Raw genomic sequence first — 25,397 nt, 5'->3', positions numbered from 1 at the left:
TATATATTCTTCATTTTTCAGAGACCTACCTGTTGGCCTGCCTTGTAGATTTTTTTACTAATTGTCCTAGATATACCAGGTATGTATATGGTATAATTTTCTTTTTCCAATTGATTTTTAAAATTAATGTACAGGGTTTTAGAGAACTGGCCATTGTAGGTCTTTTCTGCTTTTCTGAAGTGAATTTAGTGCTAGTGAGAGATGCCACATTGCCAGCCTGAGAGATGGGACAGCACCAGCAGCTCCATGCAGGCTCTCACCTCCCACACGGCCCCTCTCCTTGCCAGTGTGCTGCAGCCATGTTTGGAAGGGACCACTTCTGATTGGCTTCTCCTGGGAATGAAGACGGCCAGCAGAGGTGCTAATTGTGACAACTGAGTGGGAGGTTTGTGTGATGATTATCTGTCCAAGCAGAATTACACTAAAACCCCCAACTCATTTCACAGCAGCTGCCCAGGAGCCATTCAGGGGTGGTAATTTAGTTTTACTCCCAGGCCCAGCAAAATTTGATTGAGGAGTAAATATGGTTTATCCTCCCTGAAGTAAAATTGTGTTTAAATCTTGAACAAGTTATCCTCTCCTTTTTTAGGGGGAATTGCATAACCACTGCTGAAAGTTTAGCCATAGGTGTCAGAGTTTGCAAACTTCTTATCCTCTCTAGGCCTTATCCACTTCAAGGCACTAAATCTGGTGAAGCACCAAGTCACTAAGCTAAATAGAAAATAAGCCATACCTTTGACCTAGAGACGATGTTAGAAAAGTCAGGATGAAGGGAACCTAAATTACCAATTTTAAGTTTTAAATGTTTCTTTGATGGGAACCTGTTTCTTCAAAGTGATGAATAAAAGAACGTGATATTTTTGGAATTGACCTTTTAGATTCCATTCTATATATTATTCTATCACTTTATGTTTGTTCACAATTATCATATTCCATTGAACACTATAGTCCTCTCTGGTGGTCAGATGGATTTTCATTAGGGAGTAATTATTTTCCTAATTAGCCACAACCTTTAGCCATGTGATAATGGAACCTTTGGGTCCCCTGGGCAGTGTTTGATAATCATTTTATTTGCCTTCTTTTGGATTCCCTGTCATGTTCTTTTCATCTTTGTATAGCTGTGAAACAGGATTTAAAGATGGGGACCTCTTCATGTCTTACCGAAGTATGTTCCAGGATGTAAGAGATGCTGTCGACTGGGTTCATTACAAGGTACCTAGGAGCTCCTGCTTCACCTAATCACTCTATGATGTGTGTTTTATGGTCTGACATTAACTTTCCAAGTGCAAATAGAGCAGAATTTCTCCTCCATTAAAATTAAAAAAAAAAAAAAAAAAAAAAAAAAAAGGATTTGCCCCCTAGTGACAGCTCTCGAGAGTATTTTTGTTCTTGTCTTTGGCTGTCCTGCTTTCAGAAGTAATGTTGATCTTTCCTCAGTGATAATGCTTGGCTTCTAGCTCTTATTTCAGGTTGCATTTCCCAAACTTAGAAGAGATCTTACTGTTAAGATTATACTTACCCTATTCTTTGATGATTATGGGCTGTTTGTTTTTTTTTCCAAATACCTCCTGCTTGACTATAATAACACTAATTAATATTACATTTACTGTGAATTATACTGAGTAAAATATGAACTGCCTTTTGATTTCTAGTTTAAAATAAAAATAGTTTTATATTTTAAATACATTTTGAAGGCAGAGTCATTGCAAATCACATCTGCTGCTTTATCATGGCCTTCTCTAGTTTATTTACTTTTCCATTTTGGTAAATATTTAAGAAATGCATTTGAGTTAATAGTAGGCATAGTTTTTCTTATAAACTGTAAAAACTGATTTTGTTCTTTGTTTTTTTTCCTGTAGGGTTCCCTTAAGGAAAAGACAGTTGAAAATCTTGAGAAGTATGTAGTCAAAGATGTAAGTAATAAAGGGGAAAATAGATCTGCAAATCATGGAAATGAATAATAAGCCTATTTATAATGAAATGGACAAGGGAAGATACTTATTTGTCTTGATATAATATATGTCAAGTATAATCACCAGTAATTTTCAGCCAGAACACAAGTCTTAGTATAGTTTTTCCTGTTTGTTCATAGAAGGTGAGAAGACCCAGTATTTCATTTGCCCTTTAACTCTAATAATAATAATAATAGCAGCTAGAGTAGTTACTGTGTGCACATCACTGTACTAAGTGACTATATGCCATTTAATCTTCCATAGAATCCTGAGGATAGGTATTGTTACCTCTGCTTTATAGATAAAGAAACTAAGGAACAGATGTTACATAACTTGCCCAAGTTCATACAGTTAGTAATGGGGAAAGCCACAAGTCACACCTAAATGTGGTCAAATTATAACCACAGAACTAGATGATAATCTCAAAAATGTACATATATATGACCATTATTTAAATTGCTTTTAACTATCAACAGGAAATAATAAGGAAAGCTTTAAAATATCTTGAAAGATTTTTAAATTCTGTAGTTTAGTTCATAGACTTGTACCAATGTTAATTTCTTGGATTTGATCATTTTTCTGTGGTTATGTAAGATCTTAATATCAAAGGAAGCTAGATGAAGAATGTATGGGAACCCTCTGTACTATTTTCCCAATTTGTCTGTAAGTCTGGAATTATTTTTAAAGAATTAATTTGGGCAGCCCGAGTGGCTCAGCGGTTTAGCGCTGCCTTTGGCCCAGATGACCCGGGATCAAGTCCCACATTGGGCTCCCTGCACGGAGCCTGCTTCTCCCTCTGCCTGTGTCTCTGCCTCTTTCTCTCTGTGTGTCTCTCATGAATAAATTTAAAAAAGAATTAATTGAGAGCAAGCATGTCCATGAGCTAGGGGGAGGAATAGAGGGGAGGGAGAAGGAAAGAGAATTGCCAGCCAACACTGTAATGAGTGCGGAGCCCAATATGGGACCCAGTCTCAGGACTCTGAGATCTCCACCTAAGCAGAAACCGAGAGGCTGTCGCTTAACTGACTGAGCCACTCAGGCACCCATGTCTGGAATTATTTTATTTTATTTTATTTTATTTTATTTTATTTTATTTTATTTTATTTTATTTTATTTTTTTATTTTATTTTATTTTATTTATTTTATTTATTTTATTTTATTTATTTTATTTTATTTTATTTTATTTATTTTATTTTATTTATTTTATTTTATTTATTTTATTTTATTTATTTTATTTTATTTTATTTTAATTTATTTTTATGATAGGCACACAGTGAGAGAGAGAGAGAGGCAGAGACACAGGCAGAGGGAGAAGCAGGCTCCATGCACTGGGAGCCCGACGTGGGATTCGATCCTGGGTCTCCAGGATCGCGCCCTGGGCCAAAGGCAGGCGCCAAACCACTGCGCCACCCAGGGATCCCTGGAATTATTTTAAAATAGAAAGGAGGAATCCCTGAGTGGCTCAGTGGTTTAGTGCCTGCCTTCGGCCCCGGACGTGATCCTGGAGACCCGGGATCGAGTCCCATGTCGGGCTCCTTACATGGAACCTGCTTCTCCCTCTGCCTCTCTCTCTCTCTCTCATGAATAAATAAAATAAAATCTTTTAAAAAAATAAAAAATAAAATAAAATATAAAGGAGACACACATAGCTCCAAGATGAGATACTTCTTCCTTTTCTCACAGAGTAAGAGTAATAGAATGCAGTATTTTTTCAATATACTTTGGTACAAATTTCTTACTGTTTTTAGTTTTTGTACCTCCTGCTTCCCCCCCACTCTCACTTCCACTCTTCTATCACAAGAGAACACTGAGGGGTTTAAGAGAGGTCTAGGATAACTTAAGTGAAGGAACCTGTTTACTAAGAGAGAAGGAAAAGCTTTTCTTTCTGATCACGTCAGGAGTTAGAATTTCCTCATGGGTCTGCAAGTGCTGGGCATTTCTAGGTTGCATCTTGCACATGGCATTCCATTCTGCAGGGTGTTTTTTTATTATTATTATTTAATATTTTATTTCTTTAGTTGTCAGAGAGAGCACAGCAAAGAGAGCTTCAGGCAGAGGGAGAAGCATACTCCCCACTGAGCAGAGAGCCTGATGATCCCACGTGACCTGAGCCTAAGGCAGATGCTTAACCGACTGAGCCACTCAGGCACTCCTGCAAGGTGTTTTTTTTTTTTTTGTTTTTGCAAGGTGTTTTATAAAACAAAAGTATACTTGGTGAAGCCGTATCTTACACTCCCCATGTAGAGTATTTTTCTCATGATGTTTAAAATCAGCTCCTCTTGGGGCACCTGGATGGCTTAGTTGGTTAAGCGGCCAACTTTTGATTTTGGCTCAGGTCATGGTCTCAGATTCATGGGATCGAGCACACAAAGGAGTCTGCTTAGCACCCTGGGTGGCTCAGCAATTGAACGTCTGCCTTTGGCTCAGGTCGTGATCCCAGGTTCCTGGGATCAAGTCCTGCATCAGGCTTCCCATAGGGAGCCTGCTAAAAAAGAAAAGAAAAGAAAAAAAAAAGAGTCTGCTTGTCTCTTTCCCTTTCCTCCGCCTGCTCAAGTACGCGCTTGTTCATGTGTTCTCTTTCTAACAAATATTTAAAATCAGCTTTTCCTGACCTTTTCCATACCTCATTCATATACTTTAAGAGATTACAAGGTAATTTAAGCTCTTTCCTGAGGCAGACATGAGGAAGGTAGAGATGTTTTTGTTTAAAAAACATCATTTATTTTTAAGTTGTTTTTGTCTGTGTATGCATATGTGTAATCTCTATACCCGGCGTGGGACTCAGACTTAGAACCCTGCGATCAAATGTTAAAAACTCTTCTGACTGACCCAAACAGGTGCCCAGAGGTGTTTTTAATAAGCATATATAGGGATCCCTGGGTGGCGCAGTGGTTTGGCGCCTGCCTTTGGCCCAGGGTGCGATCCTGGAGACCCGGGATCGAATCCCACATCGGGCTCCCGGTGCATGGAGCCTGCTTCTCCCTCTGCCTGTGTCTCTGCCTCTCTCTCTCTCTCCCTGTGTGACTATCATAAATAAATAAAAATTAAAAAAAATAAGCATATATAATAATAATATCACCTATGTGTATCATATTTAAGCCTATACATTATATACACCATGCATACTACATATATTAATACTTCATTCATGCATAGTGACAATGTGGTCACTTAAATGTAAAATTCTGAAACTGACCAGCCCTTCGAGGGCATCCTCTATTCTTAATCCAGTGGAAAAAAAACTCCAAGTGTAAATGAGTATATGTTTGTGTTTCAGTGTTTGACTCATCATCCTCTTACTTTGCAGGGAAAACTGCCTTTGCTTTTGAGCCGAATGAAAGAAGTAGGGAAAGTGTTTCTTGCCACCAACAGTGACTATAAATATACAGATGTAAGTGCTTAATATTCATATTATGTCTATAGAGAAGAATATTTTGGCCTAAAGAACTGTGAAGATAATGAGGACAGTAGTTTGTTAAATGAGGGTAGTTTTTTGCCATTTCATTTTGAGAACAGAGTGAAAAAATATCTTTAGCATAAGGACTACATCAGAGTGGTTCTCAAATTTTTCTCAGTATTCCTTTTGACTATTTTCCCTGATTATAAATGGCTACTTGAAGGTTTTAATTTGGAGGTTATTTAAAACATTTGTGCTGGTTAATGGCTTCTCTGTCTCTTTGGTGCATCGTTTATACAAACTTGAAAGTCATACATTTATTTATTGTACATCTGTAAATGCCCTCCCTGTTGTTGGGAGCTAGATAGCAATAGATGGTGCAAAGATGTTTTGACTCTTAGCCATCAAAATTTACTGCCTTATAACTTCAAAAAAAATGTTTTTGCCATGATTAAAGCGTCTAGAAAAGCCAATTTAACTCCTTGGCCTCATCTTACTTTTGGTAAGACAGTTGCAAGTTTTTAGTACTAGCAAGCAGCTCAGTGCTCCCCAGTTCTCTTTATGTAAAATCTTAATTTAGAAACGTGGTGATCTGGAGTAAGCAGTCTTACAAAGCCAAGAAGTCTAATGGTTCGTTGGCTTGGTAATCTAGGAACAATAGTTAGGAGGCCAAGGTGTATTATTCCCATGTGAGTCATTAGTTTTCTTGATGCCCTTACCTCAGATAAACATTCCAAACGTATGTTCCAGTCCTCCAAGAGAATAAGGGTATATGGATAAAGCATAAAAATATGCTTCTGGGCTAATAATGTGTCCCAGAAGAAGCCTATGTCCTACTGAGAATGTCAGCTTTTGTTTTACGAAGCATTAATTTCTGGCTTCAGCTGTCATGATTTCATAAACTTAGAAGAAACAAGAATGAGATGAATCATATTGAAAAAGACGTGTCTTATGAAAAGCTTGAGTTTGAGTTGTTTTCTTTGTAGGTGCTATGTATCTTTTGCAAAAGTAGTATACGGACCTTATGTTGGATTTTTTTTTTCCAGAAAATTATGACTTACCTGTTTGATTTCCCACATGGCCCCAAGGTACTATATATAACTTAATAGACCATTGCTTTAGTAATAATGAATGCATTTAGTCATCCTGAAATACTGAGAGTAAGGGAATTGTCAGAACTCATTGCAGGAGCTAGTATAGTTTAACATTGCTAGGGTTTTGAAAACTTAGTAGACAGAAATAAAAGGGAGAGATATTTGTGTGTTTAGTGGGATGGGATCAGAATAATATTATGCAGAATTATTAAGTTTGTATGGTAAAGACTGGAATTTTCAGATTGAGGAATATATCTGATTAAAAGAAACAAAATATATATATTCTTGACACCGTCTAGATACTGCTCTTAGTTATTGCTGAGTTCTGTGCCAAGAGAACAGTTAGCTTTGATATTTAGCAGAGAATTTTTCAGTCCTGCAGTGGGACTACACTCAGATTTAAGGACTACTCGTTGCAACTTAGTCACATACTTGTGGGATTTTTGTACTAGGCTTGAGTAAATATCAGTAAATAATCACCCAGAAGCACAGTATGTATTGCTCTTCAGCTTGACCTTAAAAATTTAATATCATGGTTCCATTTCAGGATGGAGATAATGTCAATGGGCATAACCTCTGTGTTAGTGCTGTGGTGAGCTTGCAATATGAGCCAAGGGCTAATAATGTGTACCCAGAGCCATTATTCTGAGAACATACTTAGTAAAATTTGCTAGTAATAGTTCCATGTTAGTTTGTATAATACTTCAGTTCTCATGCTGATCTGCCTCTTTCTTAATCTGTGTCTGGAGTATTGATTTGCATTCTCCTTGGCCCCTTTTTAGCTTCTTTTAGCCCATTTCAGAGTGTGAGCACACATTCCTTTATATGATGCATTGCTGTGAAATAATTAGTAGATAAAATGATTTACAACGTGTTAATTTATATTTTTACCTTGCACTCTTCCAAAAGAATGTGGCTTATAATAAGACACGATGTTTTTCACAAAATAGTGGGATCCTTTGGGTATGCTTAACATGCCTTACATCCGAGTGAGATGAAATATTAGTGCCTTAAGGTTAAGACGATGTTTTTGGCTGTTGCTCTTTCTCATCTTCATCAGCCTGGGAGTTCCCATCGACCATGGCAGTCCTATTTTGACCTGATTTTGGTGGATGCACGGAAGCCACTCTTTTTTGGAGAAGGCACTGTACTGCGTCAGGTGGATACTGTAAGTCAAGAGGATGATCTATCTGCTAGCCCATGTCCTTTGTATTTATCCTTTCCCTACTCTTATTCTTCCTAAGGAAAGAGATATTTTTAACTTATTAGCCATATATTTCTTTTGAATTTAATCTAAGTTTTAAACGTTTTCATTGAGATAGCCAAATAAATCCAAAATAATATAATTCAAAAGTGCTGTTCATTCAGCTGCCTATCCAAATCACATTTTGGGTGGCAATTGTGATCAAACAATAAATTATTACAAAGTCTGTCATCTCTTCTCACAGAAAACTGGCAAGCTGAAAATTGGTACCTACACAGGGCCCTTACAGCATGGCATCGTCTACTCAGGAGGTGAGTCACAGATTTCCCTTTTAGTTTGTCTTTGTTCAGACTTCTCTGGGAAAGTTTTGGTGTCCTCCTGGTATAGTGCCACCCATACTCCTTAGTATTCTGAAGATATAGTCCACTGGAGGTAAATGCTTCGTCATATACTAATGCAATAGGAGTCAGGGAGAATGGGTTTGGAAAGTTGTTAGTATGACCTAATGAGTCCTTTTTTTTTTTTTGTTAAGATTTTTATTTGAGAGAGAGTGCACCAGCGAGTGTGAGCAGGAGAGGGGTACAGGGAGAAGCAGACTCCCTGCTGAGCAGGGTGCCTGATGTGGGGCTTGATCTCAGGACCCTGGGATCATGACCTGAGCCAAAGGCAGAAACTTAACTGACTGAACCATCCAGGTGCCCTGGCCTAATGAATCTTTGGTTTTTACTAAAAGGATCAGTTTTTCCTCATCCTTTTACCTATTTGAGGTAGTTCTCAAAGGGTTCCTCATAGAGCCCTCATGGACACAGATGCAGATTTTTTTGCAGTCTGATGAGAAATGGGGGCAGTACTTTTGGAGGGTTATATTCATTAAAACTGAAACATGTGGTTTTGCTACTCTTGGATTTGGTAATCAGGAGCACTGGTTAGCTCAGTGGAACTGAAGGCCTTGCCTTAGAGGCACTAAAAGGAATGATGAAGTAAAAACTAGTGATGGGTCTTTAAGAAAGGTGAGCCCTTTTTCTAGTCTGGTCCTTGCATAAGAATGAAATTAGTACAGTATTTGCTGTTTTTAACATGGAGACATTTTTATTATTCCATTGTTTCAGGTTCATCAGATACAGTCTGTGATCTCTTGGGAGCCAAGGGCAAAGATATTTTGTATATTGGAGATCACATTTTTGGAGACATTTTAAAATCAAAGAAACGGCAAGGGTGGCGAACTTTCTTGGTGATTCCTGAACTTGCACAGGAGCTGCATGTCTGGACTGATAAGAGTGGTAGGGAACCATTACTCTTAATTTCTATCTAAAGCGTCAGCTGTGAATCAGTCCTCTTTAATGAACTCATTACTTTGACTGTGGGGAGAAAGCGGGGGACAGAGGTGGTCCTAAGATATTTAGATAGCTTTCTTCTAGCCAGGTAAGGTACAGAACTCCAAAATTTGAGAAAATAGTAGAGGTTATCTTGTTCAGACTTCTTGACTTCCTTCAGGGTTAAGCACAGAATGTTGCTATCCTAAGTTATATTATTGTAGCAACTAAACTGAATTCCACATTTCTCTGTAGTCCCGTATTTTCCAACCATACCTACTAGTTTCAGTTTCTCTGCCATGAGCCTATATCTGTGATTTGAGGGCATTGATGGCTCTGAGTAGTCATATGTCCTATTTTTTTCCCCCTGCTCTTCTGAGAAGTAGAGAATGAGGCCAAATTGTATTCTCTGAACTGTACGCTGAATTGAGCCATATGTAGGTCCAGTTACATAAAGTTGTTTGACACGTAAGTTCTCCAGCCAGTCCTTGCTAGCATTACCCACAGTGTGGGGAAAGGTACTGCTTCAGGTACTTAACCCAGCTCTTCTACTTAATATCTTCATGCCCTTAGAAGTTACTGGGACACCTGTTTCCTCAAATTTGAAAATGAGGATAATAACATACTTCATTGAGACTTAACTGCGGTGTAATATATGTACAAAAAAGTTACAAGTAAACAACGTTTCTCAGTCATGGCACCTCATCTGACCCACAGAACAGAGAAATTGATTTGTGTTTTCAGTTTTCCCCAAAATAAATAAAACTTGTTACACACAACAGATCCATTAGGGCTAAATTCTTTTTGGGAAAGCCAGGTCGAGAAAGATGGAACACTTTTAAAGCATGCAACAGATCCTAGCTGTTGCTCGTCCTTGGCGGTATTTTCTAGCCAGCCCTTCATCCCCATTTTCAGCCTTTCACCAAGGGGATTCTATAAATCTAGTTGATTTGTAAGCTCAGAGTCAGCATCCATTTGGAAGGGAGAGTTGTAGTGAGTGGCATTCAGGTAGGAAGAAAAGCAGTTAAGGAAGAAACCATGACTTTCATCTGCTGCTAGATCTCAAGCAGGCCAGGAGTGGGTTTTCCTAACACTGGAGAAGGAAGTCGTTTTGTACACTTACCTGTAGCTTTACTTTTCAACCATGTCTACAACCTTCTAATTAGTTCCAGCAGCAGTTAAAAACTGAATGCTTTTTATTTTTTATTTTATTTTATATTTTTTAAACTGAATGTTTTTTAAAAAACATTTTTCTTTCCCTTCTGAACTTTAGCACTTTTCGAAGAGCTTCAGAGCTTGGATATTTTCTTGGCTGAACTCTACAAGTAAGTTTCTGGATTCTCAAAAGAAAAATTTCTTCCCTAAAAACCATCTACCTCTTTGGGAATCACCTAGGGGTGTAAGAGACATCTTTTCTAGAGATTTTCAGTGGTGTTTTCTTTTGTTTCTAGGCATCTTGACAGCAGCAGCAATGAGCGCCCAGACATTAGTTCCATTCAGAGACGTATTAAGGTATCCAAATGGGATTTGGGAGAAAACTTGGAAGATCAAGTTGTGATTTTTTTTATTTCTTCTATTATATAGGGATTGGTGTATAGTCAGCAGTCAATAACTATTTGAATTCAATCTTTTCTGTTTTAGAAAGTAACTCATGACATGGACATGTGCTATGGGATGATGGGAAGCCTGTTTCGCAGTGGCTCCCGACAGACCCTCTTTGCCAGTCAGGTGATGCGATATGCTGATCTCTATGCAGCATCTTTCATCAACCTGCTGTATTATCCATTCAGCTACCTCTTCAGAGCTGCTCATGTCTTGGTGAGTTAATACAGTCTTATGCTACTATTTTCAATTAAGATATATTCTGTAAGGCTGAGATCTGCAACCAGGTTTATAGGGTGGTACAAGAGAGTTTCAGTCTTTCTAATGTGCAAAAGCCCACAAGCAGGTTGCATGGTTGCACAAAAAGGGGTCTTTGAGAAAGCAGGATCAAGATCAAATGTTATAGGGTATAGGTTTACCCTGAAATGTATATTAAACGTTGTTTGAGTAACGAAGACTTTCCTCTTTGTAAGCATAAAAACCGTATTTCTCTCATTTAGTGCTATGTTCTGATACTGACCTATAGTTCAGGACTGGTTTTTGCTGCGAAATAAGAATCTTTCTCCCTCATCTTTTCTAGTTCGCAGCTGAATGATTTGGACAGTTTTGAAGAAGAGAAAGAAAAAGATAGCTTTAGGTAGTTCTAGAAAGACATTATTTCAGTATCTAAATTGGCTGGGCCTCTGATCCATTGTAGACATGTCTCTGCACAGCCACCTTAAGCGGGATAAGAGATTAGGATTTGGAAAACTGTTTTACTCCACTTGCTTTCTGAATCTCTGACTTTGTTTTAGATGCCTCATGAATCAACGGTGGAACACACACATGTAGATATCAATGAGATGGAGTCCCCTCTTGCCACCCGGAACCGCACATCAGTTGATTTCAAAGATACCGACTATAAGCGGCACCAGTTGACCCGGTCGATTAGTGAGATTAAACCCCCCAACCTCTTCCCACTGGCCCCCCAGGAAATTACACACTGCCATGATGAAGATGATGATGAGGAAGAGGAAGAGGAAGAAGAATAAGGAGGAAAACCAAAACTGAGCATCCATTAAACAAGTCTGGCAGGACTCACAGGAGCAGAGGATGGGTTCTAGTGGTGGGTGGGGAGCTCCATCAAAGGTACATCTGGAAAGTTTCTGAAGACTTTAAAATATTTTAATCATAGAGAGATACTTCTTAGTTTTGTTTGCACTCTTTGCAGATGGTTCAAATTGTAATGGAGTCTGTATTGAAAGAAAGTAAGGGTAAAGCTGGGCTGAACTGCATGCAGATGGCTCCAACGTGGCTTGTGACACTGTTTCCTTGTCTTGTTTCATCCTCAGTATGTATTGGCTACACCAGGGTGGTGAAGAGTCTCAGAGTGGAGCAAGGGTGATGGGAAGAGGTGATCCAAAAATGATGTTATGTTACAAATTGTGCTCTTACTCCAAAGTCCATCCTGAATTTTTCCGTGCATTACACAGTATTATATATCAGTGGAGAAATATATTGTTCCCATTATCAAATGTAGTCTTCTGTTCAGGTCAGGGTTCCTTTTATGAGCTTTCAAGTGTCCTCTATGCCTGTGGGCAAACTAGGGGCTGCAGTGGCCTTGCACAAGGGTTTGCTTTGCTGAAGGCTGGTCTGGAATGCACTGCAGTGATTCTGTTTTGAGGTAAAAGTCTTCATCTCTTCTTATATTTTTTTGATAGCAGAGATGCTTATTATCCAAAAACAATCTTTTTCTCATCTGGGATGAATCTGTAGAAAGAATTTAAGCTGAAAGAGGACAAAGGAACAAGCTCTGTGAAAAGGAAAAGGAGGAACCTCCTTCTTTCATTAGAGCATAACTGAGTGAACTTCTTAGTGTGGGCTAGTGTGGCTCATGCTCCCAGAGTCCCAGCCTTCTCTGTCCTTTAGGGTGGATTGCTATAGTTCAAAGTCAAGCTTTAGAGGATGGGAAAAGGGTGAAGTCAGAACCTTCCTAAAGCAGAGGGCACAATCAGTGTGAATAAATTCACTTCAGAATCCCAAGAGAAATCACTTCTTGTTGTTTTGAACAAGAATGGATCATTACTGTGTACTAAAGGGTATTAGACTGCCTCAGGTGCAGTCAGAGTGGCTACAGCAGTTCCAACATAGTGTAGACTTGTACTTTACCCTTCCTATATTCCTTCCATTCTTACTGGTGAACACAGATGGTAGATTTAGCTGCTCTAGAATTCAATAAAGTATAATATTTCTATTACTGACTTTGACCCCTTCCTGTAATAACTGTTGGTCTTCAGGTGGGTTTAAGTTTGGCTAGTGAAATCAACTTGACATTCTCTTAAAGGAGATATAGTTTGGCATGACTAATGGTTAAATTTATAGTACTTAAATAAGTCTCACAACTTTTCCATGGGAAGTTCACAGGACTATGAAGTAAGACTTTCAAAAATGATTTTATAAGAAGGGAACATAATTCAGTAACATAGCTAAGACCATATTACCTCATCACTTTCAGTATGGGCTTTACATTAAGTTATGTCAAGAAACATTCTAACTGGTATTTCTTAGGAATATATGCTACTTTAAAAGTAATCAGGTTATGGGGGTGCCTGGGTTGCTGACTCGGTTGAGCAGCTTGAGGTCTTGATCTCAGGGTCTGGCTCCTGAGGTCGAGCTCCACGCTTAGCAGGGAGTCTGCTTGAGATTTTTTCTCTCTGCCCCTCCCCTGCTTGCACATGGTATCTCAAATCTTTAAAAAAAAAAAAAAATCAGGTTACAGATAGCATTTAAATACTCTCCCCATTTTAAATTTTAAAGAGTTTGTTTGTGGTCACCCCAGCTATTATTCTCATTCAAGATGGAGATGTGCAGTTTGACACCATCTTAAATTTGCTCAAAGCCAAATAATTTCAAAGTGACTTATTAAAACTATAGAGCCTAACTTCTAATAGTACATTTACATACTTTCTGTTTTGAGCAAAGACCATCGTGAGCACTTTGCTTTTAATATACCACACTTTTTATATTGTGTTAGCCACATAAGATCTTATCTTTATAAGAGTTTCTTTTTAGCCAGATGTCTGACAGTGGATCCAAAGATCAAGGAGTGCACACAATTTGAAGAACTCCACTGCTGGTCAGAGCTTTCTTCGGACCACCAAAACCTATTTTAAAGAGCTAGGATTCCATAAGCATCTAAGATGAGAGTAGTTTCTCTGCATATTATTCGTGTTGGAAAAGTGCTAGGGAATTAGGCAGTCCAGGGGCTGGCACTCAGGGCAGATGTAGTTGTGCTTGCTAAAACATCAAAGTGGGTTTCTCTGTTGCCAACTAAAGTTAGGAAGCTAAACTTAATGTTTTTGTTTTAAACCTGAGGCATTGTTAGATTGTGAGAACACAGATTTCTCAACTCTTCAGAATCTCTTGGTATTTGAAAAGCTCCAGACACCCCTTCTGGGGTGCTAGACTGAACTGCCAATCTTAGGGCGTGTATAGGATTGCCAGGGACCCTGGCACACCCAGCAGGTGGTCAGAGGTGCAGCAGACCACAGCCCGGCTGGGTTCCCTCGTAAGGGGACTTGCCTCATACATTCATCTCTACAGAGATGGTCAGTTTATTTTGAAAAATTAAAGCCAAGAAAGTTTAGTGTTCTATTTAGACCTTAAATTTTCTCCTGCCATACAGATAGCTCTGCTGAGACCCAAAATAAGCAAAGAAGCCCTTCCAAGCTACCCTTTCTACAATGCTTTTAGAAGTGGTTCTTAACAGAACTAGAATAACTTGGAGCTACAAATCCTTTAGTCATGTTACTGGTTTTAAACAACTACTTTAAAAAGCCACTTGCAGTGACATGTCAGACTTAAAAGTACTTTGTTCATGTTTAGATATTTCTAAATCAGATTTATTTATTTAAGAAATACTTTGTCAACAACTTTAAAGCCCTGCAATTTTTCCAAGGCTGCCAGAGCATTTAAAAATACTCTTATTCACCACAAATAGCCTGAGACAAACAAGTGCATATCTAAGCCTGCATTAAGGGTGGGAGCCTTGTACACATTCCGTGTTATGGAAACTATTTAACCTTTCTTTGATGGTGGGAAAAATGGTAACTATGGTCCAGCTATTGCCATACAGGCAGTGGCCCAGTTTCTCACTTGGTTTAGAAATATATATCTCAGTACTTAGTTTTCTCATGACATTTTTGTCTTGGTGACTAGAGCATAGGGCTCTTAAAGTTTTTTCTCAAGTAGGACAATTTAAAATGATATACAACCTTGGGAGGCCCTTGGAATGAAATTTCTCCCATGGAGCTGTCTGAGCAGCCTTAAAAATAGAAGAAAAAAATGACACACTACCATCAAACAGAAGGGAGGACATGCACAGCCGCCAGGAACAGAGCCAGGTGACTTCCAGTAAAACCCACATCATTCCATCCTCCACCTCCACTAACATGAACCAGCATTTCACACTGTTCTCACTGCTGAGTATGTAGAAAGGGAAAGCAAGTCTTCTAAAGAAAGAATGCATTCGTTTACAAAATAAATAAGGCTTCTTTTTTTCTGTAACCTGGCAATCTCAACCATTTTTTCCTGTCAGACACAGTATCTTCATCCCAAAGCCACAGCAATCTGACTTGTTCCAACAAGGATATGCAATTTCAAAAATAAAATATATGTAGTATTTTAAAGTTCCTCTGAAGAGCTTTGGCACAAAAAATACTCGCAGTGGAACACATTTTACCTCAAGCTTGCTGACTCTTACTGTAAGTCTAAGTAATTTATATTTTCTAATTTAAACCAGTTTTTGGTCTGGTCTCTATGTTTCTTCCTACAAAGTAAGATCCCTTCGCTTCATCTTATTACTAGGAAAAAGGTAGATTACACATTGCTTTATGAATCATATTAGGTACAAGTAGGCCCCCAAACAGCCTGCTCTCCATTGAGCTCTTCCCAAAGCCATGTCTGGCCAGGGCTACAGACAAACCCTGTAGAGTCTGGGCCAAGATCAACCTCACCACATGCACTGGAGCCCAAGCGGCTAAGTGCATGTTCTTCCCATGAAAAACAGCAACAGTCGTGAGTCTCACAAGTTCCTGAGATGCTCTGAAGTATTTGCCCAGCAAACCTTTCCAACACTTTAAAAAAAAAAAAAAAAAAAAAAAAGGTTTATTAAATGTCCAGTCTTTTTTTTGAGAGAGGGTTCTCACCAGAAGTAATGTGTGACTTATGGGTATAGGAGTGAAGCAAGTAACTTTATTCTTGGACCCACTGTCCTTAAGTCAATGATGTAGCAGAAGCCTAGTAAGGAAATTCGCTCAATCTAAAAATTCCCATCCTGTATTAGCCTACTGTCGGAGCACTTCACAATCATGAATTCCCCAGCAGGAAGAGCACTTTGACAAAGAACTGCAACTTCTCCCTTGCGTCCTTAGGGCTTAGAGCCCTCCACCAGGGGAGATGGCCTGCCACCAGAATGTCACAGCAAAAGGGCCTCATAAACCATTCCTTTGTTTTGGAATGGGACAGTATGAGCACAGATGTGAGGATCTTGGAGGAAAAACGAAAGTTTTACAAAACGAGTTTATTAGCCATCTAATCCAACTTTTGGCGCTCTACTAAAGAAGTGTCACTGTTGAATTTACTTTCAAAAAGTATAAAAATTCAGAAATCCACTCCAGATTATAAAAAGGTCGCTCATTCAGTATGTAGTAGTCATTTTCTCTACAAGGCTCTCTGGTGAGTCATAGTCTGTGTCCTTAGAAGTGCTGAGTTGATAAGAAGTGCTGGGGAGCATAATTTGTTATATGAAATAGGAACCCTAGAGCTTTTTTCATGGTAAAGTTTAGTAATAAACTTGTGTCCAGTGTGTCCACATGGGCACCCCATGGATACAGAGGGAAAACTCAGGAAAATCTCATCTTAACAGCAGGAAAAATCACCTCTCCTTTCCTTGGGGAATTTACTAATTTGAACTCAGGACTCCTCTAGACAAAGTGAGTAAAGCAAGAAAAAGCAAAACAGCCAACTGGGACTCCCGTGTGTTAGAGAAATCCTTCCCTGGCCCTCCATGCTTGCTTCTCTGCATCTAAGGAAAGTAAGCAGGCTCCCCAAAAGGTAACACTTCACTGGAACATAGAACTACCCCGTTAATACTTTAAAGAAATTGGGGTTAATGACTGGGGGGCATGGTGATGAAGTCAGGTGTGTCTCAAAGCCAATAGTTCTTCATGAACCGTCCCCATCTACTGGGCAAGTGTAAGTAAAGCAGATTGCAGACATCAGGGTTAAACCACACGGTGCAGAAAATAGGGACCAGTCAGAGCTTGATCCTCTCTGGAGTGTAAAATAGAGACAGAGTGGAGGCCAAAAGATTCCAGAAAGACGTCATCAAGGGATAAGTCACAAAAGGGGCTGGGAACCTTGACCAGAAGATAATGCAGGGTCTGGAAGCACCTGAGTGATGCAGGTAAGAAGGAACCTAAAGACTTGAAAGGCAGTAGTGATGGAAGAGGATAGGGCCCCAACACTGGATTATCAGGGAAGGTGGATGCCCACTGCATCCTGAAGAGCATCTGAACACGACTCCCCACGGTCGGGCCCGATGTTTGTAACTTGAGAGTGAACATCTGTGCCGGCTACCACCGTTCCCCTAGGCTTTGCGGAGTAGAGGACCTACAGAGCCATTCTCAAGAGCCAGCCGAGAGGCTGGAAGGAGGCCTCTGGTCTTGCCTAGGAAAAAACAGCTTGGACATTTGCCCAGCTGAACTGTGTGCTGTTAGTGACTGAGCGGCCAATGTTGGAACAATTTGAGTGGATTTCCTCAGGGTCCTTAACTAAAATGAACTGATGGACTATAATCCTTGCAAAGGAGAAGCCCCCCCCCCCACCTCCTCAGAACTGGTGGCACCAGATTCTATGGTAAAGGTGGAGGCACAGTTCTAGCAACCCTCTCTTGTACATAAGACTTTGTGGTGTGTGTCCAAAGGAAATGCCCTGCTGTGTTGCCATGCCGACAGACAACCAATCCCAGCTTTCTCACCAGTACAGCCAGGCCACTGGGCAGGGGACTGAGGTTGGTGTTGCATAGATGGAAGGGGAAAGAGGGAACACACATCCGCTGGAAGGGTGAACAGAAAATCATCATTTATCTAAATAGAATAATAGAAATGAACAAAACCTTTTAAAACAATCACAAAATTTACAAATAAATTGGTACAAAATAAATAGGAGAGATTGTAAATCTACAACATCATTTGAATTATAAAATGCATTCATTATGACAATCAGCTCATGAAACCTATACATGTCATTTGTGCTTCTTTAGGCTTATGTACACAGCTCTGAATACTGTGTTCGGAGAGCTTCACTGCTGAAAAGCATGAAATGTACACTATGACACAGCAAAGGCTGAGGAGGATGAAAATCAGACACAAAGCAGGGTCTTAAACTTGAGGGCCAAGGCAATGCTGGCGTTGGGCCTCAAAACCATGAAAAGGCATATAAGAAGCCCAGATGGGCAGGCAGCTTCCATGGTCCCGAGAGATGGATTCTGCAATCCAAGGTAGGAATTTAGAGGCCATCACTGTTGTGGGGCCAGTTTCCCAACCTGGCTTGAGAAGGTGGGAGTGAGGAAGAAGGCTCTGGTCTCACATCCATGCTGTACCGTTATACAGAATAGACCCAGTCACCAGGAAACCACCTCTCAAGCATGTCGCAGATGTACTTGAGAGCCCTGCCATGACGGAGACAGGCCTCCATCCTCATCCCAAACACTAGTCCATCAGGAATAGTGGTAAGCCCAGTAAAAGGGGCCAGGGATGCTAGGGTCAACCTAAGAGCAGCAACCTCTTTATGGCAAAAACAGAAAAAAAAAAAAACAAAAAAAAACCACTGCCTTCTCACCCACTTTAAGGGACAACAGAACCCTAGGCTCCATGGATGAGGGGCTCTAGAAAATATCTCGTCTTAGTCACAATGTACTAACAGTAGAGGCATATGTACATAATAAATAATAATATAAAATAAAGCATATACATTTGTAGATTTAAGACTCCAGAAATAAGAGAAGTCAATGGACTGATACACTCCGCCTTCACAGTAGACTTCAGACATGGGGAAGAATGAATCAGAAGCTAAGCTGGGGCTCTCAGGGGAATGAAAGTCCTGATGCCTTACTCCTTCCTACTCCAGGAGCCTGAGACCAGCTAAGCATACCAAGGGGCCTGGGCCTCCAACAAAAAGGGAAGGCACACCCAAGCCCCACCAGGTCTGTAAGAATTCTTCCCAGGGTGAGCCTAAGAAGAATCTGGCCCCAAAAGAATCACTTTCCAAGTGAATCCGTGTTGGGTCAGATGTGGGCAAATACCAGAAGATACCCTGCCAGGCAAGGCAAGCCGTTCTTCCAGTTTATGTTTAAACTCAACATAAGTGGGTATTCGAACTCAAAGATGTGTATTAACTCAAGTCTTTCGTATAGTATGTGTTGGAGCTGTGTACATAAAAACCTTGCTATACAAATTCCTAGAACTTTAAGCTCTTGCTACTAGAACCTTTGTTTCTAAATGTTGCTTCAAGTACAGCCTGGTATTTCCCATCGGAAGATATTTACAATGAGTCTAGTGAAATGTCAGTGGCTCTAGCATACACAGAAAGATTACTTGTGTAGAGCCAACCACAAAGGTCTAAGAAGCCGAGAAAGTCCCCAGCCCAAGGCAGGAGGAAAGCTGCTCCAAGCTCTGCAATTGCTATGAACTGCCATTGCCTCCTTCTGTCCTTCGGGCTGACCAGGGACTCTGGGAATCTTCAGACAGGGCAGAAGGAAAACCAGCAGGTAAGCACTCACTGCAGGAAGAATGCCTGCGAGTGGTAGAGGAAGAAGGCCCACTGCCACAGCCTGGAGGGACGGTGACATCGGCAAGCTCGCCCTCAAATGGAGGCAAATGAACCTCATCTCAGAGTTCCCTGAACTCATCTCTCTTATCAGCCCACTTGAATACAAAAGAAATATGAAAAGATAAAGATCTGTAAATGGCCCTGAGATATAAAAATCCACTGAGTAGGTTGCTCATTGATAAATTTACATCGGAAAATTTCTGAATCACTCCAAACCACTTTCGTACTCAGTTCTCTAACTCCCTCCTAACTTTGCATTCATCTACAACTGACACAGACGTCCTTCCTTGCTGGATGGAAGCACCACGAGCGCAGAGCCTACAGTGGAACCAAGCCCAGCCCAGAAACCGGCGCCCCAGAAGCCCCCACATCCTGAATGGCCAGCTCCGTCAACCCCCTGCAAGAAAAAACCCGTCTCTGGGGTCAAAACTGGCAGGGCAATCATTCCTGCTGTTCATGCCACCAGAGAACTTGGGGCGTGACATGTGCCACGTCAACCCTCCCCTGGCAGCTGTTTCCAAGTTGAGGACCCTTCCTGTACTGGCTCAGAGGAGTCTTTCGTTGGGGATCACCCCTGGCCAGCCCTGGAGGAACCTTGGGATCTTGGCCCAGGATGAGTGAAGAGGGCCATAGATCTCTGGCTGGTTTTCAGAAGATGATAGGGTTGGGGTTTGTTCTTATTTTTGACCAGCCAGGACAGAGAATCAATCAGCCAAGGGCCTCCTGAGGTCTGCTTCTCAACCTGAGAGAAGTGGGGGGCGGAAGCTTGTGGTCCCTGCCCAGCCCAATTCCTATTACCTCCACTCCTAGGGAAAATGCAGTTCTACTTGTACCTACCACTACTTTCCTAGACTTGGAAAGCTGATCCTTTAGTGAGATGGTACTGGGGATAGCACAGGGAAACATATTCACAGTTAATGTTCCATATTGATGTGAAGTTCTGCGTTCAACCTCTGCACAGAAGTTCCTTAAAGTTACATTAGAAAATGGCAAGGTATCCTACTTCCTCCCACGTGGGGAAGCCAATCTTGTCAGCGTGGGCAAGGAGGGAAGTGAAGGTGAGGAAGGAGAGAAGAATGGGGTCAAGTGGTATGAAATTACGTGAGAACCATGGCTTAAACTAGTTGACTGGCACCCCATATCCATGTACATACAGATCTTAATGTTCTGTTTTCCTAAAACTTTAAATACAGGATTTTGAACTTGCCTGATAAATATGAACAGAGACCAACAAAGGGAAAGAACCTGTAGGGTAGTAGGGGGAACAAAACCCTCTCATTTATAATGACAAAGCAGACTGTCCTGGGAACATCCAGATACTAGGGATCCAGGTGCAGGTGGAACCTTTGGGATGCTACAGTGGCTAGAACCGGGAGGAGGCCCTGTCTGGTCCCACTGAGCCAGGGCTCGAAGCCTCGGCCGCAGAAGCCACGGCAGACGGGTGCTGGGCCCGATAGCGAGGGCTCCAGCAGCATTCGAGACACCAGCACCGGTGTCTGCTGCAGAGCCCGCTCCCCTGCACACTTAAAGCCGGCAGCCCTAGGCAAGGCTGATCTACTGGCGCTGCATTCTGAGACCTGGCCACTGCACTCGGAGATCTCAAATACTCAGTGCCCTTCTCTGCCGGACTCTCCCCTTTATAGACATGAGTGCACAGAACGTCTAAGCCACAATCATCCTGCTGCCCAGTGATGCAATGAGCCGGCGCTTCTCCTTCAATAGCCTGAAGTTAGTTTCCAGAGGGAAAGCAGGGCCCGGGGCAAGAATCTGATCACTCAAGACAGTGTGATCTGAAGGGTCTTGAGCTTTCTCCAAAGCAGATATTTAACTATAGCCAGGAACGATTTTCAATTCTCTGTTGTTACAAAATATGAATAATCAAAGGTAGAGAGTGGTGTAAAGAAAAGAAATACCAACTTGAGAGACTAAAGTTTCATCCTCTGGGCGTAGGAGCCTCTGCTGTAAAGCCACCCCTGCCAGCACTTTACAGCAGACTTTTCAAAAAGCCACCACACTGAGTAGGGATGATAGTGATGACAAGTTCTTGGTTTCTCTCTGAAGTCAAGGAGCCAGCAGCTGGAATCCCCGGCCTCTCACAGAGCTTTAGGATTCACAGAGGAACCGTGGGGGCTCTGAAAAAGACCCAACACATTAACCCTGCTTCCAGCAGCTCCTTCCAGTAGCAAGGCACCCTGAGACAGGCCGCATGTGGAAAGGCAGATCAGCAGGGACTGGGCCAAGGGGGCAGAGTTCCCGAAAGTCAGAGGAACCCCGGCGTGGCAGGGCCAGGCTCCACCAACCCAGCGGGTTGTGCTTGGAGGGGGGCCGCTCCCCTTGCAAGACCCACGGTTCACTTCCTTACGGGGATAGTCCCAGTTCCCACACCACACTGGGGTTGTGCTTGGCTAGATGCGTCTTAGAAACAGACCTGCTCTTGGATGGATCTGTTTATAAAAGGGGATACTCGGGGTGCAGGGTCCCACTAACCTGAAGCTACAGAGTGGGGGCTCCATCCCATGGCGGCAGGTTGGGTGCCAGTAGTGGGCCACTCAGCCCCCTTAGGGGGCACCCCGTGACCCTCACCAAGGGGGATGGCACCCTATGAGGAAGACCCTCCGGGCGGACATCCCGGAGGAAATACTGTGGTCAACGTGCCTGTGACACAGGAGCCACCACACTGCTCGTCGGGAGGCGAGCCTGGGCGCTGCTGGGGGCTCCCAACCCAGCTCGCATCCTCCCCGAGCCCTACCTGGGGGGACACACTCCTACCTTGAAGAGGGAGGAGGAACCCGCTGCCGGGCCCAGGCCTTCCCTTCAGTCAGCGGGACCCAGGGGAGAGCCCTGGCTTCTGGGCTAGGACCTAGAAGCGCGCGGGCGGCCCTGCGGTCACTGCGTCGGAGGAGCCCACCTCGGGGGGCGGCGTGGCCCACAAAACGCACAGGCCCCTTGGGCTGACACTTGGAACAGATAAGATAGTTAGGAACCCAGTCACTCCAGAAACATCTCCTGACACTAATTTCACTACGCGGGATGAATTTGGTATTAAAATAAGGCGGAGACACACATGAAATGGCCACAACACACATTTGGCTTCTGAATCCCTGTTTGGGGCCACAGCGGCCCTGGCGCACGGGAGGGGCGCGCGGGAGGCGGGGCACGGCGGTCCGGGCCAGGAGCCCAGGGGCAGGGGCGAGGAGGCGCAGCCCCACGGAGCCCCCCGGCCCCGCCCCTCGAGGCCCGAGGACCTCCGCCTGCGCCCTGGGGCGCCCTGGGCCGCGGATCCAGGCTGCAGCAAGGTCGGTCGGGATGCAGCCCGCTTGCCTCTCGCCAATGATAAACCGTGGCCTTAAAATTCATGAACATTCATTTTGGTGATAAAAATTCCTTAGAGGAGCAGAAATCACATTCCAAGCAAATGTTAGACCTCTCTGAGGGAAAGGACGCGGTTAAACGTTAACTTAAAACAACACTGAGCTCACGGAGGCGGCGGAGGGGGGCCCCGGGGGAGGGCGCCGTGCAGGCCCCGCCCCCCGCGGGACAGTTTTCTTCATTCATCCTTCAAGTTCCACAGCGACACGGCCGTGGGGGGTGGGGGGGAGGAGGAGGAGGAGGAGGGGGAGCAGCCAGTCCGTTGGGCTCAGGTCACCTCACGGAGTCACGGCAGAGTTTCAGACACAACAACGTACAACTCTGCAAAAGACACTGTTTAAAAACATCATCTCTTGGGAAAAAAATAAAATAAACCGCAACAATTTTCAACTTCATGCAAATTGAGGGAGGAGGAGAGTGAATAAAGATAGAAGGTACAACTGAAAAAATAAACATGATTCTATTTGGGTGGAAGAAGTTCATCTCCAAAATCTCGAATGCCATGTCCTGGCTGTTGGTGTCACACCTCTAGCTTCTGTGCCCGCCCTGGCCATCCTCCGCGGCGGCTTCCGGGAAGGGGACAAAGTCTTTGGTCTCAGGATGTTGCAGGACGCAGCATGGCACACAAGCTCACGCTAATGGGGTTCATGGTCGGCGGGCCTGGGGCCTCCGGAGTTGGGGGGCGAGGGGCAGCGGTGGGCGCTCTAGATGGCCCCTTCACTGTGCAGGCTGTGGTTGGCCTTGTTGTGTGTCACACAGTTCTGTTCATTGAGCAGGTTGGCGGTCTCGTCTGGCAAACCGTCGTGCAGCTCCGTAAGAGTCAATTCAATTTTAGTGTTTTCACTGTCTGAAGACTGAGGGGTTTTGTCCATCCGGGATGCCATCAAGGCATTTTGGTATTGCTGTCTTGAGATCTGGGGCCAGAAGATGGCACAGAAAACAAACGAAGACAATGCTTATTTTTACGTGTTCCTGTCTCAACTTTGCATTACATGTTAAAATCCCCCACCCCAGCTCCCCCAGAAAGGCCCCTCAAAGTTTTTCTAGGAAAATATCATCCTCATGTATAAACTGAGTCACCTTGCAAGTTCAAGTGAACTCTGGCGGACAAGTCAGTGTTTACTGATCTAAGCCATTTCCAAATTTTCGTCTCAAAATTTCAGAGACTGGAAAATGGAGACAGGCTTCCACCAGTGGAAGTTGGCTCGTTCTTCAGAAGACACCTTTATTTCAGACTGAGAAAAGAACCCCGTCTGGGGCAGAAGAGAAACAGAGGGTTCTTCCCACCCCATCTCAGCAAGTCTTCGGAGACTCCGACCTCAGCCCTTCTGTGGCCACCCGGACTCACTGGACTCACGAGCTCACGAGGACTTGCTGAGAGAGGTTCCTCCTTTTTCTGCCTCTGGCTCTCACTCCCTGAAAAAGCCACATCTGACTTGGCAGCTCTTTTGACAGAGCCAGGGAGAGAAGTGTTTTCCGGAGCCTAAGTCTCGGTTGGGCACAGGAGCTGGAGGCAGGGCAGCCCAAATGGGCCGGGGAGCCAAACCACCGGCTGCAGCAGGTCCCCTCCGGCGGCCAGGCCCCGCCAAAGCACGCGCTCCCCTCTCACCTTAACGAACTGAAGGTCAGAGAGGGCCCGCACTGAGTAGTCAGGGATGTAGACTTGAAGGAACGAGGAGGTGAGCTGATTGTTGCTGCTCCCCAGTGTCGGCGTGACTGCGTCGATCCGGTCACTTCGGCTCAGAGAGTCTGAGTGATTCAAGCCACACGGGCGAGGAGGCGACTTGTTTTCACCTAGACACGGAGGAAAACAAACAAACAAACAAACCACCCATAACCTTTTAAGTGAGGTAGACAGAACCAACACAGTCAGCTCTTTATTTTCCAAATAATAGAAAGTAGTAATTAATAGACCAGTTCAATCAGCTTAACCCAGACGCGAGGGCCGTACAGCTCACCACCTCGACGGCGGCCTGCTGTCCGGAGGGTTTGTTCAGTTCTGCTGCTCGGCCGTTCCTGCAGGCCCACATCCTCTCTCTCTCTCTCTCTCTCTCTCTCTCTCTCTCCCTCATGCACACACAATCCCTCCCGAGTGAGTCTCTGACAGCGAGGCCCCCAGGCTGCACACCTGCGTCAGGAGCATCCCCTGGGGCTGCGAGACGCACAGGCCTCAGGCCGACTAGGCCTGAATCACAGAAGCTGCTGGATAGACCACACAGGGCACAGGAGGGCAGCCCTCCGTTACTTTGCCACAAGCAAAGTACTCAAGAATGTTGGTAAATCAATACGTGTTTTAAAGGAATCAAAATAGTTCTGTGTGCTCATACCACCCCCCTCCACAGCCGAACCTATGATCTTTGTCTCTGACCCCAGTAAAATCCCCCTTTGGGCAGCCCAAGGGTGTCTCGGTGTTTCGGGAACACTAGACGACACCAAACTCTTCAAAGGCCTGAGGGAGCATAGGTGCTGTAAGAGGGGGTCTGCGAGGAGATGGACCGGACTCGTTTATTAAAATAAAGTGAAAAGGAATTCAGCGAGTCTAGTGTTGCTGCTCTCAAAAGGCAAGTTGACCGGAGCTTCTAACATACGTTTTGT

The 25,397-nt window shown here is 43.2% G+C and overlaps 2 protein-coding genes across 15 annotated transcripts in view; one reads left to right on the top strand and one right to left on the bottom strand.

The window, feature by feature from the left end:
• The window catches only part of NT5C2 (5'-nucleotidase, cytosolic II), a 146,070-nt gene extending 133,272 nt beyond the window's left edge, over positions 1–12,798 (top strand). For 12 of the 13 annotated variants that reach the window (XM_035707637.2, XM_025467073.3, XM_025467069.3 and 9 more), the window contains 12 exons: positions 22–79; positions 1,119–1,212; positions 1,860–1,913; positions 5,260–5,343; positions 6,396–6,437; positions 7,504–7,611; positions 7,892–7,958; positions 8,757–8,927; positions 10,234–10,285; positions 10,412–10,472; positions 10,602–10,778; positions 11,357–12,798. In XM_035707637.2, coding sequence (XP_035563530.1) covers positions 22–79; positions 1,119–1,212; positions 1,860–1,913; positions 5,260–5,343; positions 6,396–6,437; positions 7,504–7,611; positions 7,892–7,958; positions 8,757–8,927; positions 10,234–10,285; positions 10,412–10,472; positions 10,602–10,778; positions 11,357–11,593 — 1,205 coding nt within the window. In that variant the 3' untranslated portion in view covers positions 11,594–12,798. Of the gene's footprint in view, positions 1–21; positions 80–281; positions 386–1,118; positions 1,213–1,859; positions 1,914–5,259; positions 5,344–6,395; positions 6,438–7,503; positions 7,612–7,891; positions 7,959–8,756; positions 8,928–10,233; positions 10,286–10,411; positions 10,473–10,601; positions 10,779–11,356 lie in introns of those variants that run through there. The other variant, XM_049103573.1, reaches the window with a different exon arrangement.
• A 4,861-nt stretch (positions 12,799–17,659) lies between these two features.
• The window catches only part of CNNM2 (cyclin and CBS domain divalent metal cation transport mediator 2), a 154,222-nt gene continuing 146,484 nt past the window's right edge, over positions 17,660–25,397 (bottom strand). For both annotated transcript variants that reach the window (XM_025467068.3, XM_025467067.2), the window contains 2 exons: positions 24,412–24,596; positions 17,660–23,716 (listed from right to left, as the gene is read on the bottom strand). In XM_025467068.3, the coding sequence (XP_025322853.1) occupies positions 23,507–23,716; positions 24,412–24,596 (395 nt within the window). In that variant the 3' untranslated portion in view covers positions 17,660–23,506. The remainder of the gene's footprint in view (positions 23,717–24,411; positions 24,597–25,397) is intronic.

Source organism: Canis lupus, chromosome 28, assembly GCF_003254725.2.
Source record: "Canis lupus dingo isolate Sandy chromosome 28, ASM325472v2, whole genome shotgun sequence".
Taxonomy (NCBI): Eukaryota; Metazoa; Chordata; class Mammalia; order Carnivora; family Canidae; genus Canis; species Canis lupus.
This window is presented reverse-complemented; position numbering and strand designations above follow the sequence as displayed.